The 19,631-nt window shown below is 36.8% G+C and overlaps 1 protein-coding gene across 2 annotated transcripts in view; it reads left to right on the forward strand.

Annotated features, from left to right (window-relative positions):
- USP32 (ubiquitin specific peptidase 32) overlaps positions 1-19,631 on the forward strand; it is a 223,107-nt gene that overhangs the window by 159,429 nt on the left and 44,047 nt on the right. For both annotated transcript variants that reach the window (XM_059149812.1, XM_059149813.1), the window contains exons 12-13: positions 9,022-9,124; positions 19,219-19,414. In XM_059149812.1, the coding sequence (XP_059005795.1) occupies positions 9,022-9,124; positions 19,219-19,414 (299 nt within the window). The remainder of the gene's footprint in view (positions 1-9,021; positions 9,125-19,218; positions 19,415-19,631) is intronic.

Below are 19,631 nucleotides of genomic sequence, written 5' to 3' on the forward strand. Positions count from 1 at the left end.
TTTTCATACCTTGACTTTTGTGAATAATGCTTCAAAGAATATGGAAATAAAGCTATCGTCTTCAAGAAAATCATTTTGTTTCCTTTGGTTATATACCCAGAAGTGGGATTGCTGGGTTATATGGTAGTTCTTTTTTTAATCTCACGTGAAACATGTTTTTTATAGTAGCTGTTCGAGTTTATTCCAGTCCCATCAGCAGTGTACAGGGGTCTCTGTATCTCTGTCAGTGTATATTATCTCTTGTCTTTTTGACAATAACCGTCCTGACAGGTGTGAAGTGGTACCTTGTTGTGGTTTTGATTTGTATGTCCCTGGTGATTAGTGATGTTAAATATCTTTTCATGTAGGTGTTAGCCGTTAGTATGTCTTTTTTTAGAAAAATGTTCAGGTTCTTTGTTATTTTTAATTGGTGATTATTATTATTATTTTGCTATTAAGTGATATGAACTTCCTATATATATTTTTTGGATATAATTCTTTATCAGAGCTGTGGTTTGCAAATATTTCCTCCCATTCCATAGCTTGACTTTTCATTTGTTGATGGTTGCACTGTTGACACTTTTATATTCATATACCTATGTGTATATGCCATTGATGGAATTTATAATTTTTTAATGAGAATCCTTCAAAATATTGTTTTATTTATTTATTTTTTTAAGATTTTACTTATTTATTTGTCAGAGAGAGAGGGAGAGAGAGCGAGCACAGGCAGACAGAATGGCAGGCAGAGGCAGAGGGAGAAGCAGGCTCCCTGCCAAGCAAGGAGCCCGATGTGGGACTCCATCCCAGGACGCTGAGTTCATGACCCCAGCCAAAGGCAGCTGCTTAACCAACTGAGCCACCCAGGCATCCCATAATACTGTTTTATTTTTGGCTTCCATTTTCACTGCAGATCCTATCAGATGATACTTTTACATACCAATAAAGCCTCTTATAATTTAAATGGATAGCTAGTAGGCCTTATTCATCCCCTATTTTTAATCTCTCTTTTTCTTCAGTATAATTCAGTAATAAAGGCTGTATGCCTTTGGTTAGGTATGTATTTAGGCAAAATTACTTGAGGTAAAATATCTTGGTTAATAGGCCTGCATGTTTTTATGGCTGTAATTCAGGTTTTTTTCCTCTTCTTTTTTTTTTTTTTTTTAAACATATAGTGTATTATTTGCCCCAGGGGTACAGACCTGTGAATCATCAGGCTTATACATTTCATAGCACATACCCTCCCTAATTGTGATTCAATTTTTAATATATCAGGTCTCCTTCGTTGCTTGAGTGTTACCATTATACTATACATTTGTGTAGAAAGTTTCAGAAACAGAACGAATCTACTCAACTTCACTTTTATTTATTTAAAAAAAAATTTTTTTTTAAAGATTTTATTTATTTATTTGACAGAGATCACAGGTAGGCAGAGAGGCAGGCAGAGAAGCAGGCTTCCTGCCAAGCAGAGAGCCCGATGCGGGGCTCGATCCCAGGACCCTGGGATCACGACCCAAGGTGATGGCAGAGGCTTTAACCCACTGAGCCACCCAGGTACCCCCTAAACTTCGCTTTTGAAAGGAATAAATTCGATACATAGTTTGTCACTTATTCTTAAAAGTAGTGTGTATACAAATTTTTCAGTAGTTTTTTCTGGTGTGAGACTGCTTGGTAAAAGAGTTTACTAAAATAGAGTGGTTTGGAATACCTGAAAACAGGATTATGTGAAGAATACCAGTTCATGTTCAGATGAATTGAAGTAGCAAAATATATTTTCCAACCTTTTTAAGGATTCTTATTTAAAATGGTCTGTTCTTTTAAAGAACGTTAAGCAAAATCTGTTTTTTAAAATGTTGTTTTCATAAAAACACTAATCTCACATTGTGTTTTTAATTTTCATGCTCAGAATATTCATTCTTGTTTATGGTATTCATATGTTGACAATGTTGTTTTGATTTTTGTCTGATTTTTAGATATCATAAAATAAAATTTTAAAATACATTTAAGTGTACAAGTGAGATATTGAAGAGAAATACTGAAAGGCTTTTATGTAGCTGCAGTAGCTTTTTTTTTTTTTTTAACTATTGCAATCTAATTTAATCACATACTAATACCTTCTGAAGTCAGCATGACTTACCGTACATACTAAGATTGCTATCGAGATAAGCACCGGGTGATGTATGGAATTGTTGAATCACTATATTGTACACCTGGAACTTGATATAACTCTGTATGTTAACTAACTGGAATTAAAATAAAAACTTTAAAAAGAAAGAAAAGAAATGTTGATTTAAAAAATAGAACGAAGGATGCCTGAGTGGCTCTGTCCGTCAAGATGCCTTTGGCTCAGGTCATGACCTCAGAGTCCTGGGATCAAGTCCCTCATTGGTCTTCTTGCTTGGCAGGGGGCCTGCTTCTTCCTCTGCCTGCCATTCCCCCTGCTTGTGTTCTTTCTCTCTCATGTGCTCTCTCTCTGACATAAATAAAAATCTTTAAAAAAAATTTTTTTAAGGCATGCTGTATATCCACTGTATATATATTTCTTGGCTTAATTATTTTGCAAATGCTCATAGCATCCCTATTTAAAAATAAAATGTTGGTATAATCTCATTTTTTTGTTTTTTTAATCTCATGTTTTTATAGAACTTTATATTACTTGCATTATTTCATCTGTTCCTTAGAATATAACTGCATTTAATTAGTGTCACCATCCCATTTTATAAAAGAGGAAACTGAGATTCACAAAAGTTGAGGAACTTACCAAAAATTGGATGGAAGTGGCAGAATCAAGTCTAGAACCTTTTTCATTGAAAACACAAGCGGTCTGTTTTCTGTAATCTTTATTTTTAAAAAAATCTGAATCTTAAATTCTAGATTCCAAATTGGTTAATTTCATTTTGTGATTTTTGAATTTTGTTTTATTTTACCTCCATTTTCACTGTTAAAAATTCATCTGAATTTTTAGGATGATTTTTTAAAGATGTATCAGGTTGGTATACAAGTAGTGAGGTGAAAGAAATATTTGTAACTTAAAGAGTCAGTAATTTATTGCAAAATTAGTGTCATGATTTCTGCAGTGGCTGAGTGAAGATCTCAGCATATCTCCTCCTGAAAAGCAACTAGACAAAATATAACACTGTATAAAATTGTCAGCCAACTATTTTAGGACTCTGGAAACTGAGCAAAGGTATTTAACAAGTTGGGAGGCATTTATTCAAGAAAAACTACTATACCTTGGTAAGAAAAATGGGAATCCATAGTAATTTTACCTAGGGCTGGTCCCATTCCCTCCTTCATGATAGTTTTACCAAGACATAGGTGACAGGGCTGACTTGATTTGGATTAGAGCAGAGATGAATGCCCGCCTAAGAGAATTGTAGCAAATAAACAAACAACAACAAAAAAAAAACCAGTGATCATGGTGGCAAATAGTCAAGGAACATCAGTAGCTTGGGTTTGAGATACTAGTTAAGGAAAGCAACAAACTGAGAGCCCAGTCAGAATTTTAACAAAGAGATCCAGAGAACAAGACAAACAGAGTGTGTATTGATAAACAATAAACTTCCCCATGTCCCAGATGATCTGCAGGGCTGCTCATACATCCAAGGCTGTATGCAAGCTCAGCAGAAACCAAGGAGGGTTTTAGCTATCTATTAATACCTGATGGAATGTAGGGCCTAGCTCATGCAGAAAATAAAAACCAAGAAAGGTTTATAACCTGCCTGAACTTTGCATCATTTCCCAAACGGAACTGATACATCAAGAAAAAGGTGCAAATGTCACTGGCTCAAGATGTTTCAGCATAGCACCTCACCAGTTATTGGCCGACCAGTAAATTCTGCTCTCCCCAAGGAAACCAAACTTTAAGAAATAATAATGAAGAAAACGGAACAACCTCACACTGCAGGGAAAGCAGACTCTATAGAGTTAGTCCAGGATGTCACAAGGCAAACACACAGGCAGGGTCAGAATCCAGAGTTGGTGAAATATATTATCAAATATGTCCAATTCTCAGGAATGGGAGATGATGAAACATGCAACAAAATAGGAAAAATGTGACCCGCGGTGGTGGTGGTGGGGATACTAGTTAATAGAGGTAGCCCCAGATGGTTGACTTAGGACACAGAAAGGACACAAAAGACTTCGAAGCAGTATTATAAATGTTTTCACTGCTAAAGGAAGCTTTGTTTAAAGAATTAAAGGAAGTTATAATCACAATAACTAACCAAATATAAAATATCAATAGAGACAGAAATTTTTAAAGTGAACTAAATGGAAATTCTGGAGTTGAAAATTAGAGTAAACGAAAATTCACCACAGTGACTCAGCAACAGATTGGAGCCACAGAGAAATAACCAGCAAAATAGAATAGAGTTAAATAGACTTTTCCAATATGAAGAACAGAGAAAATAAATAAATGTGAACGGAACCCGAGATATGTGGAAGTCCCAAAAGGAGGAGAGGAAGGTGCAGAAAAACTTGATAACATGATGGCCAAACCTCCTAAAATTGCTTTAAGTTGTTAATCCAAAAAGCTCAATGAACTGCAGAGAGGTTAAAAACAGAGATCTACATCTAAACATACCACAAACTGTTCAAAGCTGCAAAGAGAAGATCCTAAAAGTTGGAAGAGGAAAATGACTCCTTCTTGTAGAAGGCAACCCCAGTAAGATTAATGGCTGACCATTTTTTTATAGAAATGATGGAGATCAGTAGGCAGTGGTATGACATTCAGAGTGCTGAAGGGGAAAAAACTGTCAACCTAAAATTCTTTATTCAGCAGACCTATCCTTCAGAAATTAAGGTAATTTGAAAACATTCTCATATAAACACTGTTGTTAGTAAACACTTAAATACTGAAGTATTGAAATACTGAAGGAACTTCTTCATGCGAAAACAAAGTGACCCCAGACAATTTGAATTACACAAAGAAATACAAAGCACCAGTAAGCATAATTACATACTTAAAAATTAGACAGTATAAATACATTTTTCTGTTTTATCCTTTTAATGATTTAAAATGAAAAATCGTGGGGCGTCTCAGTGGCTTAGTGGGTTGGGCCTCTGCCTTCGGCGCAGGTCATAATCTCAGGATCCTGGGATTGAGCCCCACATCAGGCGCTCTGCTCAGCAGGGAGCCTGCTCCCCCCCTTCTCTGCCTGCCTCTCTGCCTACTTGTGATCTCTTTCTCTGTCTAACAAATAAATAAAATCTTTTAAAAAATAAAATACAAAATTGTAAGATAATAATTTGAAAGCTACACTGTTCTTACAGCATAAAAAATGTCATATGCATGACAATACAACTGAAAGAATAGGAAGTAGAGCTGTATTTGAGCAGCTTCTATAATTTACTGGCATAAATTAGTATTAATCTGAAGTAGCATGTGTTAAGGTTTATTTTATACTTCTAGAGTAATCAGTAAGAAAATAATCCCAAATACAGTTTCTTTAAAAAAAAAAATTAAAATGATACAGTAGAAAACAACTACTTAACACAAAAGAAGGAAAGTAAAAGAGGAATAGAAAAACAAATAAATACACTTGAGATGAATAGGAAACAAGTAACAAAAGGGTAGGCACAAATCTATATCAATAATTACCTTAAAATAAATAGATTAAACAGTTATCAAAGCTAAAGATAGACTGATATTTTTAATCCAGATACTTGAGGGGTACCTGGGTGGCTCAGTGGGTTAAAGCCTCTGCCTTTGGCTCAGGTCATGATCTCAGGGTCCCGGGATTGAGCCCCGCATCCGGCTCTCTGCTCAACAGGGAGCCTGCTTCCCTCTCTCTCTGCCTGATTCTGCCTTCTTGTGATCTCTGTCAAATAAATAAATTTTTTAAAAAATCTTAAAACCAAATACTTGAGATTCAAAGACACAAATAGATCAAAAGTAAAATGATGGAATAGATACAAGGCACATAGTAACAATAAGAGACCTGGAGTGGATATGCCGACATTAGGGAAAAAATGGCTTTTAGGCAAAGAATTATTATTACAGGCAGACATTTTATAATGATAGAAGTTTTAATTCATCAGGAAGATAGAAAAATTGTAAATACATGTGTCTACAGCAGCAGAACACCCCCAGCAACAACGGAGTACGTATTCAAGTACACATGGAATATTGTGTAGGTGTTAAGCCATGGATTATTATACTATTGCCCACTGACCAACTTTGGTTTGTTTCCTGATTTGATGCAGCCTGCAAGCTAGAAATGTTTTTTTCCCCCTGTTGTTACACACTGAGAATCACAACGCTCGGCTGACAGAAGTTAAAATCTAAAGACAGGTCAACTGAAGCTATTGAGACTGAGGAATAGAAAGAAGAAAGAACGAAGGGAAATGAACAGAGCTTCCTGGATTTGTGAAATAGCAGCAGCCTTACCAGCATACACATGATAGGAATCCCAGAAGGAGAGGAGGGAAAGGGACAGAATATTTGAAGAAATAATGGTGCCAGACTCCTCAAATTTGACAAAAGATGTGAACCTAAACATTTAGAAAGCTCCCTGAACTTCAAGAAGGATAAAACTAAGTGATTCACACCAAGACACATTATAATCATGGTCAGAAGCCTGGGGACAGAAAATTTTAAAGAGCAGCAAGAGAAAAGCTACACATGCAATAGATCCTCAATAAGATTAACAGCAGGTTTCTCATCAGAAATCTTGGAATCCAGAAGTGAGCGGAATGGTACTTTTATTCTATATCCGGGGAAAAGATTTTTTCAAGAGTGATTTGGATTTTAAGTTAAATTCTTATATGTGACACTAACAGCATAAGCAACCAAAGAAAAAAAGATAAATTTGTCTTCATTAAAGCTTCATTAAAGTTTTATCAAAACACATTGTCAGGAAAGTGAAAAGATAACTTGCAAAATGGGAGATAGTATTTGTAAATCATAGATCTGCCAGAGGTCAAGTAACTAGAATATATCCAGAACTCCTACAGCTCACCAACAAAAAGAAAACTCAACTAAAAATTGGGCAAGGGACTTGAATACACACTTGTGTAGATACGACAGACAGCTGGTCATTAGACACATAAAAAGATGCTCAAAATCATTAGTCATTAAGGAAATGCAACTCAAAACCACAATGTTTCTACTTTGCATTTACTAAGATGTTTATAATTTTTAAAACGGAAAATAAAATTTGTGAGGATGTGGAGAAATCAGGGCCCTGATACATCACTGTTAGAAATGTAAAATGGGGGGGTGGCGCCTGGGTGGCTCAGGGAGTTGAGCCTCTGCCTTCGGCTCAGGTCGTAGTTTCAGGGTCCTGGGATCGAGCCCTGCATCAGGCTCTCTGCTCACAGGGAGCCTGCCTTCCCCTCCCCCTCTGCCTACCTCTCTGCCTACTTGTGATCTCTGTCTATCATATAAATAAATAAAAAATCTTAAAAAAAAAAAAAAAGAAATGTAAAATGGTGTAACTGCTCTGCAAAAAATATGGTAGTTCCTCAACAGGATCACCATGTAACTTGGCAATTCCACTTCTAGGTATATACCTCAAACATCGAAAACAGGAACTCAAATGCTTGTACACAGATGTTCATAGCAACACTATACACATTAGCCAGTAAGTAGAAACAGTCCACATAGCTATCAGTGGATGAATGGATAAACAAAATGTCGTATATCCATACTATGGAATATTATTCAGCCTTACAAAGGAATGGTACATGTAGTCATGCATGCAGCAACATGGATGAACCTCACAAGTGAAAGAGGCCAAATACAAAAGGTCACACATTGAAGGATTCCATTTATGTGAAATATCCAGAATAGGTAAATGAATAGATGTAGGAAAGTGATTCTCAAAGGCCAGGGAAAGGTAGTAATAGGAAATAACTGCCTAATGTGTAACTGCTCAATTGGGATGTATGAGAATGTTTTGGAGAAATACACATAACATGGACGTGACTATTTTCAAGCAAACAATTCAGTGGCATTGGTTCATTCAAAATATACAACCACCACTTTATGTTATGAATTTCTCCTCTGTAAAAACTTTTAAAAATCACAATGTGATGCAACTTCATACCCACTTGAATATTTATGATAGAAAAGATAGATGGTAAAACACGTTGCCAAGAATGTGAAAAAACTAGAACTATTATACATTACTGATAGAAATGTTAAATGGTATGGCCACTTTGGACAATAGCTTATCAATTTCAATTTATCAGATGTTAGATGGATAAACAAAATGTGGTGTATACATACCTGTGGGATGCATTATAAATAGTATTTGGGGGGGCTCAGTCAGTGAAGCAGCCAGGCAACTCTTGATTTTGGCTCCAGTCATGATCTCACAGTCCTAGGATTGAGCCCTGTGTCAGGCTGTGTGCTCAGTGGGGAATCTGCTTGAGATTCTCTCTCTACCTCTCCTTCTGCCCCTCCCCCCACTCGTGCTCGCTCGCTCGCTCTCTGTGAATAAATCTTTTTAAAAAATAGTGTTTGGAATGGAATAACAAAACACAAAGTAATGATATCTGCTAAAATGTAGATGAACCTCAAAAACTTGGTAAGTCAAAGAGGCCAGATATAAAAGACCATGTGTTCTATTACTCCATTTATATGAATTGTTCAGAAAAGGGAAATTTGTAAGAGACAGAAAATAGACTAATGGTTTCCTGGGCTGAGAGTGTAACATGAATTGACTAAAGTGGACACAGGATAGCTTTGGGGGGTAATGGAAATGTTCTAGAATTGGATTGTTGGATTATGGTGATAGTTGTCTATAAATTTACCACAGTCATTGAGTTATACTCTTAATTCAGGTAAATTTTATGTTATGTAAATTATTCCTCCATAAATCTATTTTTAAAAACATTGGGGTGTGGAGCTTGATAGTGTTGTTATGACTCCTGAAATGGACTTACCAGTGTTTCACCAATTGAAACTATGGCAGTCTATGTAGTATATCCGTGTCATGTTTTTACTTTGTAAAAATTTCTAATAATTTCTGGATGCGTGTGTGGTCATCTGTTTCATATGCCATTTAATGTACTGAATTTCTTTTGTATGTACAGAGGGTGGTTAGAACGAGAGAGCAGGTATGGTCTGCAACCAGGACACAACTGGTTTATCATCTCCATGCAGTGGTGGCAGCAGTGGAAAGAATATGTGAAATATGTGAGTATGATTCCCCTTTATCTACATATTACATAGAATTTTCAGTTCCATCAGACTTTGTGTGACTGTTGGCCAGTAATAAAATGCTTCGGTGTAGATAAGGATTTGAAGGGGAAGGAAACAAATACGGACCAAGCTGTGTTCTTACACTTCCACATAAATTTCCTCCCTTTCAACAGCTCTGCAAGGAAGGTAACAGTGGACATGGGGGTGCATGCATATGACCTTGCGTTTCTCAGTTAATCTTGACAGTATCTCTGGGAGGAAGGTGGTATTAACATATTTTATCTGCGATGAACCTGAGGCTGAGATTAAAGGTAACCTAAATACAGGGTAGAGTTCTGGGATCAAACCTAAGGATTGACTTTTAAGCCAGTGGTGTCTCAACCACATCATTTACATTATCCTTCATTTGTTCACCTTTTTCATCAAAATCTTGAAGACCCTTTGGTAAGAAGTGCTGATTTTCTATTTAAAAAGTTAATTTCAGGACTAACATTAGAACTCAGTTTCTAATTGAGAATCTGCCATTGTTCCAAATAAAGAGTTCAAAGAGAAACTGTCATTAGTGAATAGTCTTATCGTACTTAAAATGGAATAGATTTTTCTTTAGAATTAAAAGACTCAGAGTAGGCGCCTGGGTGGCTCAGTGGGTTAAGCCGCTGCCTTCGGCTCAGGTCATGATCTCAGGGTCCTGGGATCGAGTCCCGCATCGGGCTCTCTGCTCAGCAGGGAGCCTGCTTCCTCCTCTCTCTCTCTCTGCCTGCCTCTCTGCCTACTTGTAATCTCTGTCAAATAAATAAATAAATCTTTAAAAAAAAAAAAAAAAAAAAAAAAAAAAAAGACTCAGAGTAATTCCAGGAATCCAATTTCTCCATACTTGGAGAGCCAGCCATTTGGTATGTAGACTCATTGTTAGTTACCAAATAATCACTAACCTGGTTTTTTGACTTTTATTTTTTTTCTCTATGTCCTTTTCTATCCTTATTTTTTAATCACAATATGGGTAGATTGTTTATATTATCTACTTAATTATTATGCCTGGTTCTTTTTTCTGTTTTGCAGGGTTAACACTTTGTTTTCACATATAAAATACATTAATCAGTGTTGTTGAAGGAGTAGAAAAGTAGGCAAATGACTTCAAACCCTTTAGGTAGATAATGATGGTTATTGTAAATAGAGAATGAAAATGGGGTAAAGCATCACAGTCTATGTTGAAATGTTTTTTGTCCTTTATGTTCTTAGATTGGCCTTGAAATGAATGGTTATTAATGTTTTACTGGCTGCGGACTCAAAGTGATACCTCATTTTGTGTTTTGAAGTATTACTTTTTGTTTCCTGTAGGAACATGGTCTTGTTCGCAGGAGCACATCCCTTATAAACAGAAGTGCACTGATGAAAACACAAACCTGATTTGCCCTCACCTGTGTAACCCTTCTGTGCATTAAAAGAATTAGTGGAGGGTTGCAAGAGAAAGATGTGGAGGGGGAAATTACACTTAAGGGTCGTATTCTATCCCCTACGGCATTCTGTATTACGTTCCAGTATGTGTCTGCCAAATGCAGACTTTTAAAGTTTACTCTAAAATGAAGTTGGTCTGGGGCATCTGGGTAGCTCAGTCAGTTAAGTATCTGACTCTCAAGCCCCTTGTCAGGCTCCCAGCTCAGCAGGGCATCTGCTTCTCCTTCTCCCTCTGTCCTGCTCATGTGCTCTCGCTCTCAAATAAATAAAATCTTTTTAAAAAAATAAATAAATGCAATAAATAAATAAATAAATGAATAAATGAATGAATGAATGAATGAATAAATAAATAGATATCACCTTTTAAAAAGTGACATTCTGGCCCATGTCTGTAAAATGACATTAAAGAACAGTTACCGGGCGCCTGGGTGGCTCAGTGGGTTAAGCCGCTGCCTTCGGCTCAGGTCATGATCTCAGGGTCCTGGGATCGAGTCTCGCATCGGGCTCTCTGCTCAGCAGGGAGCCTGCTTCCTTCTCTCTCTGCCTGCCTCTCAGTGTACTTGTAATTTCTCTCTGTCAAATGAATAAATAAAAAATCTTAAAAAATAAAAAAATTAAAAAATAAAGAACAGTTACCTCCATGACAGGATGTTACAAAGATTAAAGGAGTCGATACATGTTAAACATTTTAGATCAGTGTCTGGCATATAGTAAGTACTCAGTAAGTATTAGCTAATAGTCTGAGAAAACAGTACAGGATAATAGTAGTGAGCTATTATCCTTTTATAGGATAATAGTAGTGACCCATGTGTTAGGGTCCTCCTGGTCCTGCTACTTGTGGTATAACCTTAAACAAGTTACTTACCCTTTCTGTGCCTCCGTTTTCTCATACAAACAACAGGGTTGTTCAATAGGGTTGTTGCAGAGAATTAAATGAATTAACATAGATGAAGCACTCAGCCCCATGCCTGGCAGGTAGGACCCAATGTAAAGTTAGAGGAAATAATGGTAGTAATACTAGCAGTGATTTCAGCAGCAGTGGCAGTAGTAATTAGTGATTTATATTTGCCTTTCCAGTATATATGGCAATTTTGGCAAGTGCTTTGTTTAAGAAAAATAATCGATATTTCCAGTGTGTTGGATAATTTCCTCTGGGCTTAGTCTGCCCACCTAATAAGAAATCCGTTAGCTTTATTTAATGTCTCTTCATAAAATGGTGTATTTGCTGATGTGAATTACTAATTGTCTAGAGGGCAGACTGTATCTTTCAGACAGCAACATGTCTAAATAGAAAGAGACTAAGGGAGCAGGAAAAATAAGCAGTCCTTTCTCAGAAGTTGCCTTGCCTCAGATATGAATGATTGACTTGAGTTTGAATTTTGGATCTGCTCATAGGATCTGTTCTTCTTTATGGAGCCAAAGTTTTTTTTTTTCTACTGTGTGAAATCTCCTTTTGTACAAATGTAAACTGGGAGAAATGGTGAAATCTTTTCTGTCATCATTGTAGTATATATTCTTGTCTTTCCCTCCTGTTTGAGAGCTGAGAGAGCAGCTCTTACTACTCATGTACAGATTTTACTATTCATTATGTATTATTGGTTGGTATGTGACTTTGGAGTTAGAAAGCACTTTAAGCACTTCTCTTTTCTAAACTTGCAAAGCTTCTGAGGGCCCTTTAGGTTTTATAATTGCACAGAGTTGTATTGGGCAAATATTTTATTCCTGATCTAGATTTTCTAGAGTTTCAGGTCTCTTGACTCCTATCTTAGTACTTTTTCCATTACTCATACTACCTTCCATTTTTCAAAAACCAGCATTGCAGACTAATGAAATATAATATTGACATAACTAGTAGTTAGATTCATGAATAGTTATAGTATACATATATGTAGAAGAAAGTAGCATCATCATTGATAGAGAAGAAAGTGAATCCTGACCCTTATTTTGGAATACCATTAAATTCTGACACAACTCAAAAGAAATCATGACATGCTTAAAGTAGAATTATCTTCTCTTAAAGTGCCACATATCCCTTTTGGGAGTCAGTGACTCAGAGCTCAGAGGAGGATGAAGTTTTTCACCATTGGTGAATCTTTATCTACCTAGAGACCTGTCTTCTGAAAACACAGGGTAGTTGCTAAGAGTTCCAGAGCCAGAAGTCAGTAAAAACAAAACAAGATCCTTTGACATTTAAGGGGAAAAATTTTCCCAGAGCAACTGGAAATAACACTCAGAGTCAGTGACTATGTATATGACCTTTATTGATTTGTTTAAGATGTAGAAGGAAAGTAGTCATAAGATGAGTCAACTGAAAATGTTGATAATTTCACTGAAAGACAAGGGTGGAAGCAATGACCTAAAAAATGGGACAGAGAAAGGGGAAGAAGAAAGAACCTGAGTAATGGTGGCAGTTTCAGACACTGCCCAACACTGAGAGCAGTAGATTCCTGGAATAGAAAAACAAGCCAGTCAATGAGAAGATAGACCACTCTAGTTGGAACATTGGAAAATAAGTGAAGAAAAGCCTTTATTCTCTATCTAAAAAGGTTATCATTCACTGCACCATGTTAAAAGCATATGGTATAGTGTGAAGTCACTGGTGACAAAGACTGCAGTCTCTGATAAGCTATTACAATTATTCTATTGCTGAATTATTGTAAAACTTAACAGATTTAATGCCTGGTAATATTTTTACCACCCCATTTTCTTACCAATAATATCTATAGATTTCATCCTAAGGACTAAACTGTTCAGAATAAGAAATAAGAATAGTTTCATGTAGGGGTACCTGGGTGGCTCAGTGGGTCAAGCCTCTGCCTTCGGCTCTGGTCATGATCTCAGGGTCCTGGGATTGGAGCCCTGCATCTGGCTCTCTGTTTAGCAGGGAGCCTACTTCCCCCTCTCTCTCTGCCTGCCTCTCTGCCTACTTGTGACCACTCTGTCAAATAAATAAATAAAATCTTAAAAAAAAAAAAAAAAGAATAGTTTCATGTAAGTTTTCTTTAGAAATATAAGCTATATATAAGATTTCCAAACCCTGGGGGCCTGGGTGGCTCAGTCTTAGGTTAAGTGTCTGCCCTCAGCTCAGGTCATAATCCAGGGTCCTGGGATCGAGCGGGTTGGACTCCCTGCTCAGCTGGAGTCTGCTTCTCCGTCTCCCTCTGCTCCTTTCCTTCTCCCCTGCTTGTGCAGCTCTCTCTTTCTCTCTCTCTCAAATAAATTAATCTTTTTTAAAGATTTAAAATACAATACCAAATGTTTCTCTTTGAAATTCTGCTAAATATCAAACTCAGAGGAAAGCTTAAAGGAATTTTTTTTCTCAGATATAATTAAAGGAGAGCCAGTCTTCCTCAAAGTATATTACTACTTTTTAAAATTTTTATTTATTTTTATTTTTTTAAAAGATTTTATATTTATATGACAGAGAGAGATCACAAGTAGGCAGAGAAGCAGGCAGAGAGAGAGGGGGAAGCAGGCTCCCCGCAGAGCAGAGAGCCTGATGCAGGGCTCGATCCCAGGACCCTGAGATCATGACCTGAGCCGAAGGCAGAGGCTCAACCCACCGAGCCATCCAGGCGCCCCAATTACTACATATTTTCAAAAAGTGAGTTATAGTGCATAAACAAACTTAAAATAAATGGAATAGAGAAATGAGTATAAATTTTAAAAAGAGTTGCCTATCAAGTCCACATGATAGTTACATGGACATCATTTAAGTTCAGAAACACTTGTGGCAAAAATAAAAGATTTTTCTGGAGGATAATGAAGTAACCTGAGAGAAGACTTAAATTTTTTAAGTTGTTCTTTCAAAATGACTATCTTACTAGTTTTACTCCATCTTTATAGGAAAGAAGCAAATGACCCAAAAGTTCATTAAAAATCTGAATCTTTCTAAAAAGCAAGTTCCAGAGGAAGTAGTACACTTAGTAAGAAATCAGTTACTCCTCTACTCTCAGCATTGGGAACACATTTATAAAAACAAAAGTATGAGCCTATAATCCTCACTGGGGCAGTGGTTATCAGTTTTGACTACATAGTAGGATCACATAAAGGCCTTTACAAAAAGAGAAATAAAATGCCTCTGTTCCTCTCCAGACCAAATAAATCAGAAAGTATAACGGGGGTGGCAACATTTAATTAATATAAATAAGTCATCTTATTTACGAAAAATTTTGAAACTTAAATCCATTTCCGTTGGTATGGACTCAACATCAGAAAAGCTGTGAGAAGATCAATATTGTGTTTGAGAAGATGAATATTATCTTTAAGAAATTGCCATGAAATCCACACACAAAAGGCCAAACATAGGATTAATAATATAAACTACTCAAACCTAGTTTACGTTTCTAATTCTTTGGCCATAGGTCATTTTTGTTTTGTTGTACATACAATTTGACTTCTTTGGTGGATAGTCTAATTTAAAATACTGATGGTGGGAGGCGCCTCGTTGGCTCTTTCGGTAGAACATGTGATTCTTGACAGGTTATGAGTTCAGGCCGCATGTTGGGCATAGAGCTTACTTATTACAATTATTCTATTGCTGAATTATTGTAAAACTTAACAGATTTAATGCCTGGTAATATTTTTACCACCCCATTTTCTTACCAATAATATCTATAGATTTCATCCTAAGGACTAAACTGTTCAGAATAAGAAATAAGAATAGTTTCATGTAGGGAAATAAAATATGAAATAAAATCCCAATGGCCCCAAATCCATATTTAACGTAGATTCCCAGTTTTTAGTCATTTGTGTACTATGGCCATCATATTTTGCCATATAGTTATATGCTTAATGTGTTTATTTAAATAACTTTATCATTTTTATGTAAATAAATGTCTTTTTTAAAGTGAACTCTTGATACCAGCATCTTAAATAGAAAATCAGTGTCACACTCCAGAAATAGAAGGTCAAAATAAAAATAAATTCAGTGAAAATAAGATATAATATCAAATTCCAGCTAAACAGTGTTGTATTAAGGTCTGTTCTCTGTTAAAAAGAGAAATTATCAGGTGTTACATTAGCAGATCAAGTATTAGATTAGCACATTAGGAAAAAAAAGATTAGCACATCAGTACCAAACGGGGACCGTTTCCTTGAAGTAATTAGAGGATTGAGAGAGAATTGAATAGGGAATAACTTTTTCACTGCAAACTAGTTATTAATACCCAAAATAATCTGGTACCTTTCCTACACTTTAGGAAACGTATTAATTGACAGAAGATGCCAACATTAGGATCTGTAGTAAAGAATCTACATGCTTTTGAATTGTTTGCAGTTTTAACAATTGCTATTTTAAAAAACTTAATCCCAAAAGTGAATTGGTTTGTAGAAAGGAACCTAGGTTTTATTCTCATTCTTCTTGCCACTCTTTCAGTTAAAGGCATTGAATTTTTTTCAGAGCTGGCTTCTGAAGGATCTATGAATTGATAGTATTCACCTGGCTTATAGATGATACAGGAGAAAGCATCTAATAAAATGTTGATCCAGTGTCTCTCTGGGCTAAAATTAGGGATGTTCTAATTGCATTAAAAGAAACTAAAGGTCCCACTGTGCTATTGCTATGGTGTTACTTGGAGCTTGTCTTTTAAATTGGATATTTTTCTTGGGTTGGGTCATTTGTTTTATAAGCAGTACCTCCAGCAATCAGTTTTTTCCATAAAATGCATGTCAGTGTTTGTTGAATGCCACTTGAGTTCTTCTACCCATGCTATTGCCTTTTGGACCTTGTTTCACTGGTAAATCCCTTTAGTCTCTTTACCCTCTCAGTTGCAAATGTCCTGATCTTCTAAAGACATTCATAGATATACATTCTCAGAGTCTTATCTTTATGTTTTCTGTCACTAAACTTAGTAGAAAATAATTCTGTGCTAGTCATCTCAGCTTCTGGTACTAAACAATCTCTTGATTTTTCTTTCATCATTCAGTCTCTAGATTCTTTTTTTTTTTTTTTTTTTAATTATTTGACAGACCGAGATCACAAGCAGGCAGAGAGAGAAAGGAGGAAGCAGGCTCCCCGCGGAGCAGAGATTCCCAGGACTCTGGGATCATGACCTGAGCTGAAGGCAGAGGCGTTAACCCACTGAGCCACCCAGGCGCCCCCCAGTCTCTAGATTCTTACATTACAGATTTTATAAATATTATTCTCCCCTTATTTTACATACACCATGTTCTTAGGCTTCAGGAAGGCTCTTGACCTTCAGATTTTTATATTCTACCTCTTTTTCTGTCCTGAGCACAAGACTCAAGTGTCCCAGGTAACTCAAAAAGAATATCCCAAAATAAGCTCATTTCCCCAGATGATCCCATTAACTCATAAACTTTATCTTATAAAGGTGTCAACTCCCGTCTAGTCTTCTATGCCAGTACCTCAGGTTCTACCTTGGAATTATCTTTGCCTCTTTTTTATACACAATTAGTTGTCAAATTTTTTCACCTCTTACATATTCTTAGTCCATGTTCTTCTCTCCATCTCCTTACTTCTGGATCTATCTTTATGGTTTATTACCTTACAATCTCTTGCCTTGAATTATTATAGGAGCCTTATTTATTTATTTTTTTTTAAGATTTACTTATATTTATTTGAGAGAGAGAGAGAGAGAGACCGTGCAGGAAGGGGAGAGGGGTAGAGAGAATCTCAAGTAGACTCCCCATTGAAGAAGGAGCTCATCATAGCGCCTGATCATGACCTGAGCTGACATCAAGAGCTGTGACTGAGCCACCCAGGTGCCCCAGTATAGGAGGCCTCTAGCATGTGTCTCAGGTTTCCATTTCTGCCTCTGGTCCTTTCTGTAGAGTACTTATTAAAGCAAAAAATGGATTATACTGCTCCATTTGAAAGCCTTTCACAGAAAAATCCTGTGGATATAATGTTGAGTGAAAGAAAAAGAAAACTCTATGCTGTGTTTAAAATGTAATACCAGTTTTATAGCAACTAGAATGATGGTTCATATTTACTAAACACTAGGCACTTTACATGTGTCGCTTAAGTAATCTTTACAGTAACTCTGAGATAGATACTAACATTACCCTGATTTTTACCCATGAAGAATCCAAGGCTTAGAAATTTACTTATTGTGGGGGTACCTGGGTGGGTCAGGAGTCATTGAAGTATCTGACTCTTGATCTGGGCTCAGGTCTTGATCTGAGGGTCGTGTGTTCAAGCCCTGTGTTTGACTCCATGCTGGGAGTGGAGCCTACTTTAAAAAAAGTTATCCTGAAAGGTCACATAGCTGGTAAATCAGAGCACTGCCCTTAGTTCTAACTATATATTCCACACTATTTATTTTTTTACATGTGTGTGTGTGTTTTCAGTCATGAAAAAATAAAGGAAACACACCACAGTACCAACTGTAGTTAATGCTAAATGCTGGGATCATTTAGCATATTTATGATATTCTTCTGTAGTTCTTGCAGTGACAGTGTAATCTGTAATAATAAAAAGAATAAATGTTATTTAATTTTTTAAACATTAAAAGAAACCTTCCATAATTTTCAGTTTTCAACAGAATAAAGGCCTAAATTAGTTTGTGTCAGGGGCACCTGGCCGACTGGCTGGCTGGCTCAGTGGGTAGAGCATGCAATGCCCCCTACTTTTTTTTTTTTTTTTTAAAAAAAGGCTGACCCCCTTGGGGTGCCTGGGTGGCTCAGTGGGTTAAAACCTCTGCCTTTGGCTCAGGTCATGATCTCAGGGTGCTGGGATCGAGCCCTGAATCGGCTCTCTGCTCCAAAGGGAGCCTACTTCCCTTCCTCTCTCTCTGCCTGCCTCTCTGCCTACTTGTCATCTCTGTCCGTCAAATAAATAAAATCTTTAAAAAGAAAAGCTGACCCTCCCATGAGTAAGAAGGACCTTCTTTTCCCCACCCTACCCCAAATATTTTCTGTTTATTTGACAGAGAGAGACAGCGAGAAAGGGAACACAAGCAGGGGGAGTGGAAGAGGGAGACGCTGGCTTCCTACCAAGTAGGAAGCCATATGCTGGGCTGGATCCCAGGACCCTGGAGTCATGACCTGAGCTGAAGGCAGACGCTAAACAACTGAGCCTCCCAGGTGCCCCAGAGCGTGCAATTCTTGATCTCAGGGTCACGCTTTTAAGGTCCACATTGAGCATAGTACTTACTTTAGAAGATAATAAATAAACAGGGGCACCTGGGTGACTCAGTAAGTTGACTGTCTTGTCTTCAGCTCAGGTCATGATCCCAGGGTCCTGGAATTGAGCCCAGCGTGGGGCTCCCGTGGGGCTCCCTGCTCAGCGGGGAGCCTGCTTCTCTCTCTCCCTTTGCCTTCCATTTTGCCTACTTGTGCTCTCTGTCTGTCAAATAAATAAATAAAATCTTTAAAAAAGATATTTAAATAAAATAAACACACATACGTACATACATCACTCACTCCCTTTGTGTCACAGAGTCCTTTGTGGTATGTGTCCCCAGTCTGCTTTATCAATTTTATTTACACACACACATCCCCTTTGAAAAAACTGAAATTTAGTTACAGATTAAAATGTTCTTAATTGGCAGTAGCTAACTACAGGAGGATTAAAAGCAATAGATAATTTAGAGATTCATTTTTGAAACCTGCTTAGTGCTTGGATTATTAAATTGTACCTTTTAATTTCTGACCTCATGATTTTTTAGGATGCCAGCCCTGTTGTAATTGAGCCATCATCTGTTCTGAATGGAGGGAAATATTCATTTGGAACAGCAGTACATTGTATAGAGCAGAGTGAAGATAGAATCGGAGGAGGCAGCCTCAGCTATGTGAATACCACAGAAGAGAAGTTTTCAGACAACATTTCTTCTGCATCTGAAGCCTCAGAAACTGCTGGCAGTGGTAAGATGGCTTGCTTCCCATAAAGTTTATTCAAGGTCACATCTTAAAAGAGTATACTTTGTCAGAGAATGTGCTTCGTAGGATATAACCAGACGTCTGTTCACAGAAATAAGTTTTGAATGAAATGGTCAGTTATAAAATTCTTGAATATATTAGTAACTTTACAAAGAGAAACTCTTCTGTATTCTATTTCATGAATCTCTCAATTTGAAAATAT

The sequence above is a fragment of the Mustela lutreola genome, chromosome 15 (assembly GCF_030435805.1).
Source record: "Mustela lutreola isolate mMusLut2 chromosome 15, mMusLut2.pri, whole genome shotgun sequence".
Classification (NCBI taxonomy): Eukaryota; Metazoa; Chordata; class Mammalia; order Carnivora; family Mustelidae; genus Mustela; species Mustela lutreola.